This window comes from Equus przewalskii, chromosome 10 (genome assembly GCF_037783145.1).
Source record: "Equus przewalskii isolate Varuska chromosome 10, EquPr2, whole genome shotgun sequence".
In the NCBI taxonomy this organism is placed as follows: domain Eukaryota; kingdom Metazoa; phylum Chordata; class Mammalia; order Perissodactyla; family Equidae; genus Equus; species Equus przewalskii.
In genome coordinates, this window is record NC_091840.1 from 13,124,566 (window position 1) to 13,140,992 (window position 16,427).

Genomic DNA, 16,427 nt, shown 5'->3' on the forward strand with positions numbered 1-16,427 from the left:
TCAATTCAAATGTTTTCTTACATCCTTTGTGGTATGCATTCTTCATATTTACTACATAATAAAGTAATGTTAAAACGGTACCAAGGGTTATAAAAATTGGATATATCTTTTATATTTATGACTATTAAAAACCTTTTAATCAAAAGTATCTAAATCTTTCTGAAGGTATCAGAGAAATGTCATATAGAGAGCCTGGCAACAGGGAAAGACTCCCAGAGAAATCAGGAACTTGGACTCTCCTTAAGACTGTAAGCTATTTAGCTTGTGACTTGGAGCAAGTCATTTCACGACATAGTATTAATAATGCATAGTCATGGAAGCCCAATTTTTTTAAGAAATAAAATACACACACACATAAAACCAAACAGGTGATAACTAGTGATGTTTTCATTGGTGATCACATTAAGGACACTGAAATTCCTACTTACTTTTTTTTTTTTGAGGAAGATTAGCCCTGAGCTAACTGCTGCCAATGCTCCTCTTTTTGCTGAGGAAGACTGGCCCTGAGCTAACATCCACGCCCGTCTTCCTCTACTTTATACGTGGGATGCCCACCACAGCAGGCATGCCAAGCGGTGCCATGTCCGCACCCGGGATCCGAACCGGTGAACCCCAGGCCGCCCAAGCAGAATGTGTGAATTTAACCACTGCGCCACCAGGCCGGCCCCCCTACTTTCTAATATACAGATAGTAGACAGATGTATATTGACCAAAACTAAAATCAATTCAATAATAATGAACTGTATTTGTATTATCAACTCAATCATAGAAACATAATGCAAGAGAAGTTGAAAGAAATATAAGAGAAAGTTTCTGCTCTCTTGTAGATTGTACTATGTTCTGGATAAAAACAGCTCTATATGATACCTTACAACACAAGAACTGATTTAAGTGTACAGAATAGTGAGATGATGAATGCTGTAATTTCAGAGGAAGAGGAAATGGGTGTGGGCTGAAAGGTCATGGAACATTTGATGGGAGGTTGAGGTGAGTCTTGAAGGATGGGCATGATTTGCTTAGAGAGAATGGAGCAGGACCGTCCAGGTAGCGAAAATGACAAAGAAGGGCCAATTTTCCAACTTGTGTCTTTGTAACTATTTTGCCTTTACATCGTTCCTATGAAAGTAACTCAGGGATTTTTACCAACATTTTAAGATTAAAACAACACCACCACAACAATCCATAAGGTCACATGTCAGACCAGACTTCCTTTTCATGGAAGTCAAGTGAGCCATTAATTGCTATCACTTAGGAGAGGGGATAAAATTCAGTAATCACAAGGGATTAATGAGTTTTTGATGTAGTACCCACTTAATAAAGGATTAAAATGTAATAGTGAAAAAAAATTATTCAGGTGTCCAGAATAAAAAGGTTCAAATATCGTCTTCAGAAAAAATTTTCTTAATTAAGTGATTAAGCTAACATTTTTCTAGATGTGAAGAAAATAAAGCAAGCAAATTAGACAAACCAGCAAAAATTAATAGCCACCTTAAATGTTCCAAGAATCAGCTGGAATACATTTTTAAAAAGACAAAAATCAAAGCTGTTTTTATTAATAAATAAGAGGCAGAGTGTTGAGGACAAAATCTAAGCTCCTTATGGTACCGCACACGTCCTGGTCCTAGCCTGACTCTCCCCCGTCACCTCCCACAGCTGGAACCTTCTGCTCCACACTCCTGTTACACCAGTCTTCATCGTCATGTTTGCTCCTTAAACACTCCCAGCTTGCACTCACCTCAGGATCTTTGAACTTACTGTTCTCCCAGGCTGGAACACTATTCTTCCAGAGACTTCGTGGCTGGCTCCTCCCTAGTTTTCAAGATTCTCAGCACAAACGTCCACAGCTTAGAGGCTCCCTGACCACCTCTCAATGCTGGTAACTCACCTCTCGTCTGCCGCCCGGCAAGGTCTATGGACATATCATCTTTCCTTCTTTACAAATCACTCTTTGAAATTACTTCCTTTTTTATTTATTGGCTGACTGTCCACCAAAATGTAAGCTTCGTGAGAAAGAAACCTTGATGGTCCTGCTTACTACTCTGCCCAGTGTGGGCAACAGCGCTTGGTACACAGTAGGTACCCAAAACTACTTCTTAAATAAATGAGTAAGTCAAACTGATACTCTAACAGGAGTAGGAGAACCCAAGAATCACAATAAATGTTTTAATTAAACATTCAGATTAACAAACTGTCGGAATAGACTCCAGTGGAGAGTTAAAATTCTCTGTTTCTGGATTTTATTGAAAGAAATATTATTTTGAATATTTCAAATATATTGGGAATAACGTTCTTAGTCACACTGTCATCATGTAGAGATTTTGTGTTATAGATATATTTAAAGAGAGACTACACATGCATTAAAAAATTAAATGGCATCATAAAAGCGAAAGACTAACCTGCTGTTCATATCGTTGTTTGACATCTTCCAGCTGCCATAAAAACTCCTTTGATTGTTTCTCACGAAGAGACTTGGATCTAGTTAGATCTGCTTCCACTCTTTCCATCTATAAAATTTAAAAATCAAATATTAAATTTTTTAAACAAAAAATTGTATTCCATGTTTCAGTAATTTGTTCATTCATTAAAATGACGATTTTAAACACCTCACCTGTCCTAATGGTGAATAATGAAAAACTAATGAAATATACATCAATTTGTTTTTATATATTTTAATGGTTTTAACTCAGGGAAATAAAAATTGGAATATAATTGACTAAATTCTAACATTATAACAATACTGCAACGGAAATATAATTTTAAACATTCAAATACTTATTCAACAAGATTTTATTAAGGCCTTAGTATGTGCTGAATGGGAGAAAATATTTGCAAAACATGTATCTGAAAAGGGACTTGTACCTAGAATATATAAAGAACTCTTTAACTCAATAATAAACAGGCAATTAAATTCAATTTCTAAATGGGCACTATTTGCAGATGACATGATTTTATATACAGAAAATCCTAAAGAATCCACAAAAAAACGATTAGAAATAATAAATAAATACAGTAAAATTGCAGGATACAAAATCAGCACACAAAAATCAGTTGCAATTCTACACACTAACAACAAAGCAGCAGAAAGAGAAATTAAGAATACAATCCCATTTACAATTCAACAAAAAGAATACAATACCTAGGACTAGATTTAACCAAAGAGGTGAAAGACCATGGTTGAAAGAAATTGAAGAAGACACAAAGAAATGGAAAGATATTCCATGCTCTTGGATTGAAAGAATTAACATAGTTAAAATGTCCATTCTTCCTAAAGCAATCTATAGATTCAACACAATCACTTTCAAAGTTTCAACAACATTTTTCACAGAAATGGAACAAAGAATCCTAAAATTTATATGGAACAACAAAAGACCCTAAATAGCCAAAGGAATCTTGAGAAAACAGAACAAAGCAGAAAGTATCACACTCTCTGATTTCAAAATATTCTACAAAACTATAGCAAGCAAAACAGCATGGTACTGGCATAAAAACAGATACACAGATCAATGGAACAGAATCAAAAGCCCAGAAATAACATCATACATCTGTGGACAGCTAATTTGCAACAAAGGAGCCAAGAACAGACAATGGAGAAAGGAAAGTCTCTTCAATAAATGGTGTTGGGAAAACTGGACAGCCACATGCAAAAGAATGAAAGGTGATCATTATCTTACACCACATACAAAAATTAACTCAAAATGGATTAAAGACTTGAATGTAAGACCTGGAACCACTAAACTTCTAGAAGACAACACAGGCAGTACGCTCATTGACGTCGGTCTTAGCAGCATTTATTCAAATACCACGTCTGACTAAGCAAGGGAAACAAAAGAAAAAATAAACAAATGGCACTACATCAAACTAAAAAGCTTCCGCCAGGCAAAGGACTAAATCAACTAAATGAAAAGAGAACATAACAACTGGGAGAAGCTATTTGCAAACCATATATCTGATAAGGGATTAATATCCAAAATATGTAACTCATATATCTCAACAACAAAAACACTAAGAACCCAATTAAAAAATGGGCAAAAGATCTGAACAGACATTTTTCCAAAGAAGATATAGAGATGGCCAACAGGCACATGAAAAGATGTTCAACATTACTAACTATCAGGGAAATGCAAATCAAAACTACACAGAGATATCACTTCTCGCCCATCAGAATGGTTATAATGAACAAGACAAGAAATAACAAGTGTTGGAGAGGATGTAGAGAAAAGGGAACCCTCACACACTGCTGGTGGGAATGCAAACTGGTGCAGCCACTATGGAAAACAGTATGGAAAAATTAAGAATAGAACTACCACATGATCCAGCTATTCCACTGCTGGGTATTTATCCAAAGAATATGAAAACACAAATGTCTGAAGATATATGCACCCCTATATTCACTGCAGCATTATTCACAATAGCCAAGACTTGGAAACAACCTAAGCGCCCATCAGGGGATGAATGGATAAAGAAGATGTAGTATTTATACACGATGGGATACTACTCAGCTAAAAAAGACGAAATCTGGCCATTTGCAACAACATGGATGGAGCTTGAGGGTATTATGCTAAGTGAAATAAGTCAGAGGGAGAAAGTCAAATACCATATGATCTCACTCATAAGTAGAAGATAAAAACAACGACAACAACAAACAAACATATAGATACAGAGATTTGATTGGTGGTTCCAGAAAGGAAGGGGGACAGGAGGAGGGGCGAAAGGGTGACAGGGTACACATGTATGGCGATAGGTGGTAAATAGTTTTTGGGTGGTGAACATGATGTAATCTTCACAGAAATTTAAATATAATGATGTACACCTGAAATTTATGTAAGGTTATAAACCAATGTTACCTCAATAAAAAAGATAAAAAACTTTTATATAAAGGATCAGCTCATGAATGGATAAACAAAATGTGGCATATCAATATGATGGAATACTATTCAATCCTAAAAAGGAATGAAGTACTGATACATGACAAGATGGATGAACCTTGAAAACATGCTAAGTGCAACAAGCCAGACACAAAAGGCCATATATAGTATGATTCCATTTATATGAAATATGCAGAATAGGCAAATCCATAGAGGCAGAAAGCAGATGAGTGGTTTCCAGTGGCTGGGGGGAAGGAGAAATGGAGAGTGACTACTTACTGGGTACGGGGTTTCCTTTTGAGGTGACGGAAATGTTCAGGAACTAAACAGTGGTGATGGTTGCACAACACAGTGTATGTACTAAATGCCACTGAATTGTATGCTTTAAAATGGTCAAAATGGTAATTTTTATAAGTATTTTACCACAACTTTTTAAAATTTAAACACAACATAAATGGTGATTCAAAAAAAATAAAATAAAATAAAACGGGCAAAGGAACTGAAAAGACATTTCTCCAAAGAAGATATGCAAATGGCTAACAAGCACATGAAAAGATGCTAAACATCATTGTCATTAGGCAATTTCAAATTAAAGCAACTATGACATACCACTTCACACCCACCAGGATGGCTGTAATCAAAAAGACAGACAGTAACAAGTGTTGTTGAAGATGTGAAGAAATCAGAACCCTCATACACTGGTGGCGGAAATGCAAAGTGGTGTAGCCATTTTGGAAGAGAGTTTGGTAGTTCCCCACAAGGTTAAACATAGAATTACCATATGCACCAGGAATTCCACTCCTAGGTGAGAAATGAAAACATACACCCACACAAAAACTTATACACAAATACTCAAAGCAGTGTTATGCATAAGTGCCAAAAAGAGGAAACAACCCAAATATCCATCAACTGAAGAATGGATAAATAAAATGTGGTTCATGCATACAATGGAACATTATTCAGCCATAAAAAAGAACGAAGTACTAATACATGTTACGACATGGCTGAACCTTGAAAACAGCATGCTAAATGAAAGAAGGTAGTCAGAAAAGACCACGTGTCTTACGGTTCCATTTATAATAAATTTCCAGAATAGGCAAATCCACAGAAACAGAAAGTAGATTAGTGGTTGCCTAGGGTGAGAGGAGCTTACGGGGGTGACTGCTAAAGGGTATGGGGTTTCTTTCGGGGGTGATAAAATCTTCTAAATTTGATTGTAATGATGGTTGCACAACTCTATGAACATATTAAAAGCCACTGGATTGTATGCTTACAACGAGGGAATTGTTGGTATGTGGTTATTTCTCAACAAAGCCGTTATAAAAAAGTGAAAGTCAAAGACTCCACCTTGGTCTGCGAGGCCTCACGTGACCCAGCCTCAGGTACACCTCTCAGTTCATCCTACTGCGCCATACCTCCACCACCCCCACCACTCCCACCACCCCCATCACTCCAGCCCACCTGCCTCCTTGCTAGGCCTAAAACATGCCAGAAATGCTCTCACCTTGGGATCTAGAATCTTCCCCCCGGTGCCCACAGATATTCACATGGCTTCTTTCTCAAAGTCTTAAAGTTTTGCTCCAATGTCACCTTTGTACTGAGGCCTCCCTGACCACCCTATTTTAAATAGCAGCCCAGCCCCCAGTCCTCTCAGTCTCCCTTTCCTTGCTTTGCTGTTCCCTTTTACCATAGGACACATCACCTTCAGGTGCACTACATAAGTTACTTATTCATTAGGGCTGTTTTTAATGTCTGCTCCCCCCATTGGAATGCAACCTCATGTTCACTCCTGTATCTGAACCTTTTAGCACACTGCCTGGCACATATAGGGACTCAATAAATACTAATCAAATGAAAAAAAAAAAAGACACAGTGTACTGAACTTGGTTTGAAATTTGCTAAATGAACAACTTTCAATATTTAATAGTGCCAATTTTATTTTTATATTTATTTTTTTTGGTGAGGCAGATTGGCCCTGAGCTAACATCTGTTGTCAATCTTTCTCTTTGTGTTTGGGGAAGATTGTCACTGAGCTAACATCTGCGGCAATCCTCCTCTATTTTGCACGTGGGACACTGCCACAGCACAGCTTGATGAGCAGTGCATAGGTCCATGCATAGGTGTGCAGACCTGTGACCCCCAGGCCACGGAAGTGGAGCATGCAAACTTAACTACTCCATCACTGGGCTAGCCCCCCAAATTCTTTATAAAACAGACAAAATAAATAAAATAGTGTTGAATCTAACGTTTTCTATTGCTTAGGAAATTAAATAAATGATATATTATGGTCCTTGCTCTTATCAGATGCTGTTTTATATGTGATAGGAGAGTCTTACATACAGCAGTGAAAAAGGTCTCTATATCGGTAACACGAAAATGGTACCTTTTATTCAAAATAGTGCAGTATTTCATTTGTCTTTCTACCCCTGGTTTAAGTTTGGAAAATATTTTTTCTGAGGTAATTGTCAGTTAATGTGACAATCATTCTATCTCTGGCTACATTATATTACTTATTATTCTGCTTCATTGATATTTTGAGGTATTTCTTCTTTTCAACTTGTACGCCATGCTCTCTTTCAGGTTAACTTTTGGTAAGCACTAAGATAAAACATGAATCTTAGGGGAAATGAACCATGAAAATGCTTCCTTCACAGTTTTTCATGTTACATTGGAAAAAAAAAAACCATTCAAATGCATTTATTAAGACACGATTAAACTTTAAGTTTCTAGGAGTGAAGATGTTCAATAAAAAGCAGTCAATTTCACTGGATCAGAACAAAACACATATTACCACCCACCACTGCTACCGAAAAACACTTTTCAGTTTCTGGTTTTTACACTTCTAGAATTATGGAGTATCTAGATTACGGCATGATATTTAGCACCTAAGTATTTCTTTGTAAATACCGAAGATCACAACCTTGATAATACAAAGTCATCCGCTTCCAAATTCAATGGTCTGAGTTCTAAGATTATTGATCCATAGGTAATTAGCATTTTGGTTGTGAATAAACTTGCTAAGGAATTATTAAAGGAAGCATAGTCAAATCCACTTTTTCTTTTGTCTCAAGATGTGGGTTTTAGGGCTCTCTCTCCCTCAAGACTTTTCACATCAGACCGCAAGCAGAAGGCTCCTTAACTTGTCCTCAGCAATCTACACTCCCTCAACTCCAACAGCCCTGGCATCTCCCTAACAAGCCCTGGCTGTTCTTGATTCTTCAGCCTTTTGCTCTTCACGCTATCTGGAAAGCCTTTCATATTTTTTTCCTCATCTAAATGGTCAATCTTCAGGGTGACTCAAGTCTTCTCTCCTCTCTGAGTGTTCTTTAATCTCACCAACTGACATCAGTGTTTCTTTCTCTCCATGCTCTCGGACTTAACATCTTTATTTTCCTAGCATATTGTGTTTTTCCGTGTAGTATGGAAGTGTTTCAAATGTGTGAGCTTTGCTTATTCATCGAGATCATGAGCTCCCAAAGAAAAGAAACTATGACATAATTCTTTCTTTAGTATCTTAATTATTAACTAATTGCCATGGTATGAAGAATGAATACGTATTAAATTCTTAAGGATGAATGGAAGGGAAGGCAAAAGCAGAAGGGCAAGAAAAGAAGAGAAGATAAATCAAGGAGGGAAGACCTGGTTCATTTAGTACTTTTAGGACAGATCTTCATATGAAATTGATTTTTGGTTCTTATTTTACTTCCACACAGATTGAATATTAAAAAAAAATAATAATATTAAAGTATTTAAAATAAAAATTGTCTTATGTATTCAAAGTTTATAAAGAGTATCTTCTATGAAAAAAATAGAATTATCTTCTATAATCAAAATAGAAAACAATATAAAGCACATGAAAAGATCTTTTATATCTAAACATTAAGAAAATCTCAAAGTAGATAATAACTGATATTATAAGAAAATGAAATACATATGATATTTTAGATTATACTGACCGAAAATGCAAGACCCCACTCCATTCTCCTTCCACAATTTAACCAAAAAAATCAAAAAACGGGTCTTGTAAAATACTTAGTCTGTACAGAAACACAGGGTTCTCCGTTGCCATAGATACAGAAGATTCTGCTTCTGTCTCATGCATCATTCCATATTCCATTCAACTTCAAGCATTAAAAAAAAAGAAAGCCTCCTTTATTGTTTAACTCTGGCTTCCAAAAAACCTAAGAGTAAAACTGGGTGGTCAAATTAAGAGGAGAAAAGGGCTTGGGTGTATTTCTGTGAATGTTTAGGGTTTAAAGAAGTGAGAAAGAGGTAAAAAAAGGTGTTGATTTTTGCTTATATGGTCCCTCAGGCATTTCTTTAGCTACATGTAAGAGAAAACCGCAGTGTCCTCAGCTTAAAAAACATAGGCCCTTTATGTTTTCCTTGTGTAACAAAAAGTTCAGAAGTAGGCTATCACACTGGCAGTTCAAAGATGTCAGGGTTAAGGTCTCTGCAATTCAACCTTCCCATAATGGTTGCAAAATGGCTTCTGCAGCTCTGAACATCCGGGCAAGGAAGGGCAAAGAGGGAAGGGTAAAGGTAGAAGGGCAAAGGGTCCGTATTAGCCAGGTGGAAGACCCTTTCAAGGGGCTTTCCTGCAAGTTCCTGTCAATAGCAAATTAATTATGCTGTTGGCATCTCATCCACCAGAACTACATTAAAAGGCAAGCTCTGTGTGCAAGGTAAGAGACTGCAGCTTTAAGACTGTGTCTAATGCTGTCCTAAATAAAATGAGCGCTCTATTAGTGAGAAAGTAGGAATGGACACTGGGCCAACATCTGGCAGTCTCCATCAAATACGGTCATAATAAGTTATTGTTCTTTCTCTAGTAAAGTACTCTCGCATTATTATATTCTCAGTAATTTGACATGTACAATTCATATGATGCAATTGTATAGAAATATATAATTCAAAATTTATTTTGTTGTAATTAATACATAGTTAGATTAACTATAAGAAATCGCCCTTCAAATATTTTCAGATACATGGAGGAAAAGAGAGAGAGATAGCATAATGATTGTCTTAGAGTACCAAAGAAACATGTAGGTAGATGACAGAGAGATACATAGATAGAGATAGGCAGGCAGGCAGGCAGATAGATATAAATGGTAGAAAGACATATAAACAATTATTTCCACGCTTGGCTAAAGACTCAGTAGGAACTAATATCCTAATAGAGAAAACCAATTAGCACATTAACTGATTATATTTATAGTTCTTTTGTGGGAGGTAATCATTAATTGATATAAGATAGACAACATGTCTGGTGTCTATCCTTTTCTTATTGATCTGTAGGAGTTCTTTATTCTGGGGATATGAATTCGTTGTTCAATATCTGAAGTGCAAATATCTTCTCCCACTCTGAGGTTGCATTTTCACTTTCTACTGGTCTTTTGATGACCCATAAGTTTTTTATTTTAATGAAGTTAAATTTAACAATATTTTATTTTTTACGCCTGTTTCCTATTTAGAAAATCTTTGCCTACTTCCAACTAACAAAAATGTTCCTACATTTTCTTCTGAAAGTTTTATTGTTTTACTTATCATTTGTATACCTACAATCCTCAAGTTTTGTGAACGGGGTAAAATAAGGGGCACGATTCTTCTGTTTCCTTATGACTGTCCACTTGACACAGCAGCATTTACTGAGACGTCCCTTCTTCCCCTGCTGCTGCTACACTTCCTTTCACACGAGTCACATTGGTCATATACGTGCGAGTCTGTTTTGGTCTCTTTCTTCTGTAACATTGGTCATTCTGTGCCAAAACCACACTATATTAATGACTATAGCTTAGCATCAGTCTCTAAATCTAGCAGTGTGAGTTGTCCAGTTGTGTTCTTCCAGACTGCCCTTCGCACTTTCACGTACGCTTTACAATCAGCCTGTCAGTCCCTCCCCCCCAAAAAAGCACTGCTGACATTTTGATTTCAGAATTGTGTTGATTCTGTAGATTAATTTGGGGAGAGCTGACATTTTTATAATCCTGAGTCTTCAAATCCATACACATTCATCAATCCATACACACCCACATACATTCTTCAATTTATTTAGATCTCCTTTGATTTCTGTCAATATGTTTTCTAGTTTTCAAAACAGAGGCCTTGCACATCTTTTGTTAGATTTATTCTTAGGTAAGTGAAGCTTTTTCACACCATGGCATCTTCAAAGTTTATTTTCTATTTGTTAGTTCCTGGTATATAGAAATAAAACTGATTTATATATCTGACCTTACATTTAGTGACCTTGCTAAATTCATTACCAATAACATTTTAACAAGTAAACATTTTAAGAAATTCATAGTTTCACAAAGATGCCATAATTGCAGATAAATGCATAACTCACCAGGCTACCTTAGACATCCCTCCTCTGCGTTCTCTTAACGATCTATTTATTCCACTAGCTATACCAGCTATTATAATCACACAATTTTATGCCCTGGTCTATCACACATGCCACATATATGTCTTAATCATCTCTGAATTCCAGAATCTCCAATGGCTGGGATAGAACAAATATTCATACATTTTTTATAAATGAATGAAAGAAGAAATCAAGTCTGTTGAATCCTTGGCCAGTAAGTCAATAAAACTTCTGAGGTATTAAAAAATAATAACATTACTATCTTCACAATTAACAATCCTTCAAATCAGCAAAATGCAGAAGGAAGGACATATTTTCTGGTCCATTGTGCTCAGTATATATTTTATTCTGGCTTATTTTTCTTCTGCAAAAGTGATTAGTCACTCACGAATATTATTAGGAGAATGCTTCACTTACTACTCTATTAAGCATTTAAGGATAAAGGTAAGATTTCTTTTAATTATTTGTTTTGTTTGGTTTTTTGTTTAATTTTGTTTTTCAAATACAAATACTTACTCTTTGGAATATGCTGTCATTTGAAATTGATTAATTATCACAATAGCCTCTATTGAAACATTTAAATATAATTCTAGAATTTTACCTCTGCTACCTAATCTCATTTAAAGACAAATTCTGTATGTTAAAAGGGTAGAGAGATTTCTCCATTATCATCAAAAAGTAACTGAGAGAAAATGCTTCTATTTATATTGGATCTTTTATTATTTTAAAACTGGTCTAAAAAGACTTGTTTAAAATTACATGAGCCAGCATGACCCTTAAAGGACAAGAGGACAAAGGATGGTTTGGATGATGATTCTTCCTTTCTTTAAAGCCTGTTTGTTATCCATCTACACTTAACGGCACAAATATATCCAGGTGGCATTCTTCCTTCCTTGTAACTTGAAATTTTTTTTCATTAATTCAACAGCAATAATAGGATGATGAACTGAATTTATAATCGCTAAGAATGTAAGAAACTGCTAACCAGTTTCGAACATTCCAGGAGCCAGAAGCAACCTCACTAGTCAACAGCAGTGTTTCAGAATTTTGTTTTCATGGCAAACTAGTGGGTTTTCCAACTATAAAGTTAAGATCATGTAGCTGATGACTGCAAAGAAAAAGGAAGAGAATTTAAAGCCAGATATTTAGCAGCAAATACCATTTAATGAGGATGTAGTTTCAAGAGAAGAAAAATTAACTAGAAAAGTCAAGTGGTTAGTGGAAGCCCCAGGAGGAACTAGTTAGCTGACACTCATGCAGTCAGTTTACAAGATTAAAAAGTTTCACTTTAGAATTGCTGCCAATACTTCAAAAAACATAGCTGTCTTTTTTAGTCATCTGTTTCACAGAGAATAGGTAAATATAGAACACTAGTTCTTTAAAATACAATTATACACACATATACAGAAATAATTCTAACCGAGTAATACATTTTCACAATTAAAATATGTATATTTTACACAACTAATTGCTGACAGCTAACACTTATAATGGATTTCACCATTGGAGTAAAAATTAGGTTATTTAAGCAATGAGATAAAAAGTTCTTCAAAGTGAAAGAAACAGTATGAAGCAATTTTTTTTAAAAGTTTGTTCCATTTTTTTCTCATGGGTCTCATTTTTGAAACAGCAATTCGCTTTCAAAAACAAACTCAAAGCTTTTATTTTTTAATTCAAATTCCCATTGTCTGCTATCAGTAGCAGCCTCCAAATGGAAAAAGATGCCCTACAGCTCTGCTGGCTTTTACACAAAAGATTTTAGCAAGAGGAGAAAGGAGCAGTTGAAAACAACAACAGAAAAGGAAGACTGTTAAAAATACAGACTATGGAAAAGTCTGAAAACATTATGATTCTCCAAATAATGAATCTGCTGATTGATTTTCTTTTAGAATTTGAGCTACATTAGACTCACGTTTTAATCAACTGATGATCTAGAATAGGGGACTTCTAATTTACCATGTTTTGACATGTATATTTTATTTAACATTTGTTAAAATTTGCCATGTCAGAATTATTTGATTTGTAAATGAGCCTAGCTATAAGGATTCCACTATAAACAGGGTTCCTTATTATTACACTCACACCAAAGGTGCTTTCTATATTTCAGAAACTCAATTGCATTTGGCAAAACTATTTGATTGAGATCACTGAAGAACAGTTCTTCAAAAGAAAACAAAAAAAATTCCTGCTCTTCGATTACCATCACTACTACTTTTCAAATAGTCTGTCTCTAGCACCACTGCAGAGACTGCAGAGATCAGGTCTGGTGAGAGCTGCTCACAAAAACAGAAGTCAGCTGTAGGTATGTGGGGGCAGGGGGAAGGGGATCCCAGAGGCATGCATCAAATAGGGTCCTTCATCAGATCGTTTCACCAGTCTACAGAGATGTGATACCTAGAAGGTAGGAACACATGAACTCTTAAGGTCAAGAAGTGAGAGAGTCAAATGGGTCTGGGAAGATTGGTGAAGGAAGATAGAAGACAGACATGAACCAGGCACAAACAGTCAGAGATATGAGGGTGGACCAGTTGAAAGGGTGGCTCCAGAATCAATTCCACAAATACTATCTTTCATCCTTGGCTTTCCCTAAGTTATGGCAGTCACATTTTGTGGCTTGTTGGGGTTCTTAATTTAATGGTTCCTGAGATGACATCATCTCCATGGCTTTCAGTTCTGCCACACAACTCAGAGACTTCTTTTTTATCTGAAAAATTATTTTATCAATTTCTACATTCTCTCCAATCTTTTTTGACATGTATTTTCTAACTTTTCAGCAGTAGGAAATAACATCACAACAAACATCCTTGAACACACATCTTACACACTTTGTATTCCTGAAGAATCAAGTCCTAGAAGTAGAACTACCCGGTAAATGATAAGCACAGTGTTGAACTAACACTCCAGAAAGGTTACCTAACTCTACACTCCACCAGAAATGTATGCCGCGTCTGCTTCCTCAGGCCTGCATGGATTTCTACCTGTGCGTTAGCTGGAAAATAGATCATTGCTATTTTAATTTACTTCTTAAAAAAGTTACTAGTGAAAATAAACATTTCTGATGGTCAATTTCTACAAAAAATGTGTAATTGGAATTTTGACAGTGATTGTATTGAATTTAATGTTGATTTGTGGAGAACTGCCATGTTGACAATACCGAGTTTTCCAATCTGTGAACATAGAATAGCTCTCCGTCTATTTAGATCTTTTAAAATTTCTCTCAGCAATATTTATAGTTTTCAACATGTAAGTCTTCACATTGTTTCATTAGTTTATTAATAAATATTCTTTCTACACTATTGTGAATTAAACTGTTAATCTCATTTTCAGAGATTTCATTGCTAACATACAGAAGCATGACTGAATTTTGTATATTGATCTTATATTCTGCAAACTTGTTTAACCATGTATTACTTCTAGTCCTTCTTTTGTGGATTTGACCATACAGGATCATGTCATCTGAAGACATTTGTACTTCTTCCGTTCCAATCTGTATGTCTTTTTTTCTCTCTGGCCTTAGTGAACTGGATAGAATCTCCAATACAATGTTGAAGGAAGGTGGCAAAAGAAGCAACCACCTTTTCCTTGTTCTTAGGAGGAAAAGCATTAAGTTTTTCAACATTAACTATGTCAGCTGTAGGGTTTTCATAGATGTCCTCTATTAGGCTAAGTTCGCCCATAATCCTAATTTGCCAAGAATTTTTTTTTTACATCATGAATGGTGTTGAACTTATTCAAATGCTTTTTCTGCCTCTGTGATGATCATGTGGTTCGTCCTTTATTATATTAATATACTGTATGATTTTCAAATGGTAAAACAACCTTGGACTCTTGGGATAAATCCCACTTGGTCGCGGTGTATAACCACTTTTATGTTCTAGATTTAGTTTACTAAAATATCATTAAGCGGTTTTGTATCTACATTCATGACAGATTTCAATCTGGAGTTTTCTTGTGGTGTCTTTGGCTTTGATATTAGAGTAATACTGGCCTTACAGAATGAACTGGAAAGGGTTCCTTCCTCCTCAGTTTTCTGAAAGAATTTTCAAAGAACTAAAATTATTTTTTCTTTAATATTTGATGGAATTCACCAGTGAAGTCATCTGGTCCTGGCCTTTTCTTTGTGAGAAGATTTTTAATTGCTAATTAAATATCTTTATCTATTATAAGACAATTCAGATTTTCTCTCTCTTCTTGAGTCAGTTTTAGTAATTTGCATCTTTCTAGGACTTTGCCCATTTCACCTAAGTGGTATAATTTGTTAGCATAAACTTTTTAAAATATCATCTTATGATTCTTTCATTTCCTGTAGGATCAACAGTGGTGTCCTCTCCTCTTTCATTCCTAACTTTGGTAATTTGTTTCTCCTCCATTTTTTTTCCATCAGTCAAGCTAAAGATTTGTCAATTTTGCTGATCTTTTCAAAGAACCAACTTTTGGTTTCACTGACTTTCTGTAGTTTCTATTTCTTTGCTTTCTGCAAATATATAAAAATATTTATCATTTCCCTTCTTCTGTTTGCTTGGGCAGAAACTTGCTTTTCTTTTTTCTGGTCTCTTAAGATGAAGTTTAGGTTACCGATTTGAGAACTTTCTTTTTGGATATAGATGCTTAAAGCTATAAACTTTTCTCTATGTACTGCTTTAGGTACATTCCATAAATTTTGATATGCCATACTTTTGGTTTAATTCAGTTCAAAATATTTTCTAATTTTTTTTGTAATATCTGCTTTGACTCACGAGTTATTTTTAACTGTTAGTTTCCAAATATGTGGGGATTTCCCAGATTTCTTATTGTTGTTTATTTCTAATTTATCATCACTGGGGTCAAAGAGCACAATTTGTATGATTTTAATCCTTTTAAAATTTATTGAGAATTGTTTTGTGGCCAAGCTTATGGTCTCCCCTGGAGAATGCTGCACGAGTGCCTGCAGCCATCGGGTGGGGTGACTCAAATCACGACCCAAGCCTCAGGCTCACTCCTGAGCGAGACACCGACACAGGCAGACTCAGAGCAGCAGGCAGGGCTTTGGAACTAAATGGAAACTGAAACCTGCCCACAGAAGATGAGATGCTCAGAAAAGAACTGGGTCGATAATCTGCTAAAGCAAAAAACTCGAGGGAACTCTAACATTACTCAGAGTACACAACATACAGTGTGTACTGTTCTCAGCTTCTTTCATTCAGCAGGATTTTGAGATA

General features: G+C 35.6%; 1 protein-coding gene across 17 annotated transcripts in view; it reads right to left on the reverse strand.

Moving 5' to 3' along the window:
* CEP112 (centrosomal protein 112) overlaps positions 1-16,427 on the reverse strand; it is a 445,593-nt gene that overhangs the window by 238,198 nt on the left and 190,968 nt on the right. For all 17 annotated transcript variants that reach the window (XM_070560188.1, XM_070560186.1, XM_070560191.1 and 14 more), the window contains one exon: positions 2,397-2,504. In XM_070560188.1, coding sequence (XP_070416289.1) covers positions 2,397-2,504 — 108 coding nt within the window. The remainder of the gene's footprint in view (positions 1-2,396; positions 2,505-16,427) is intronic.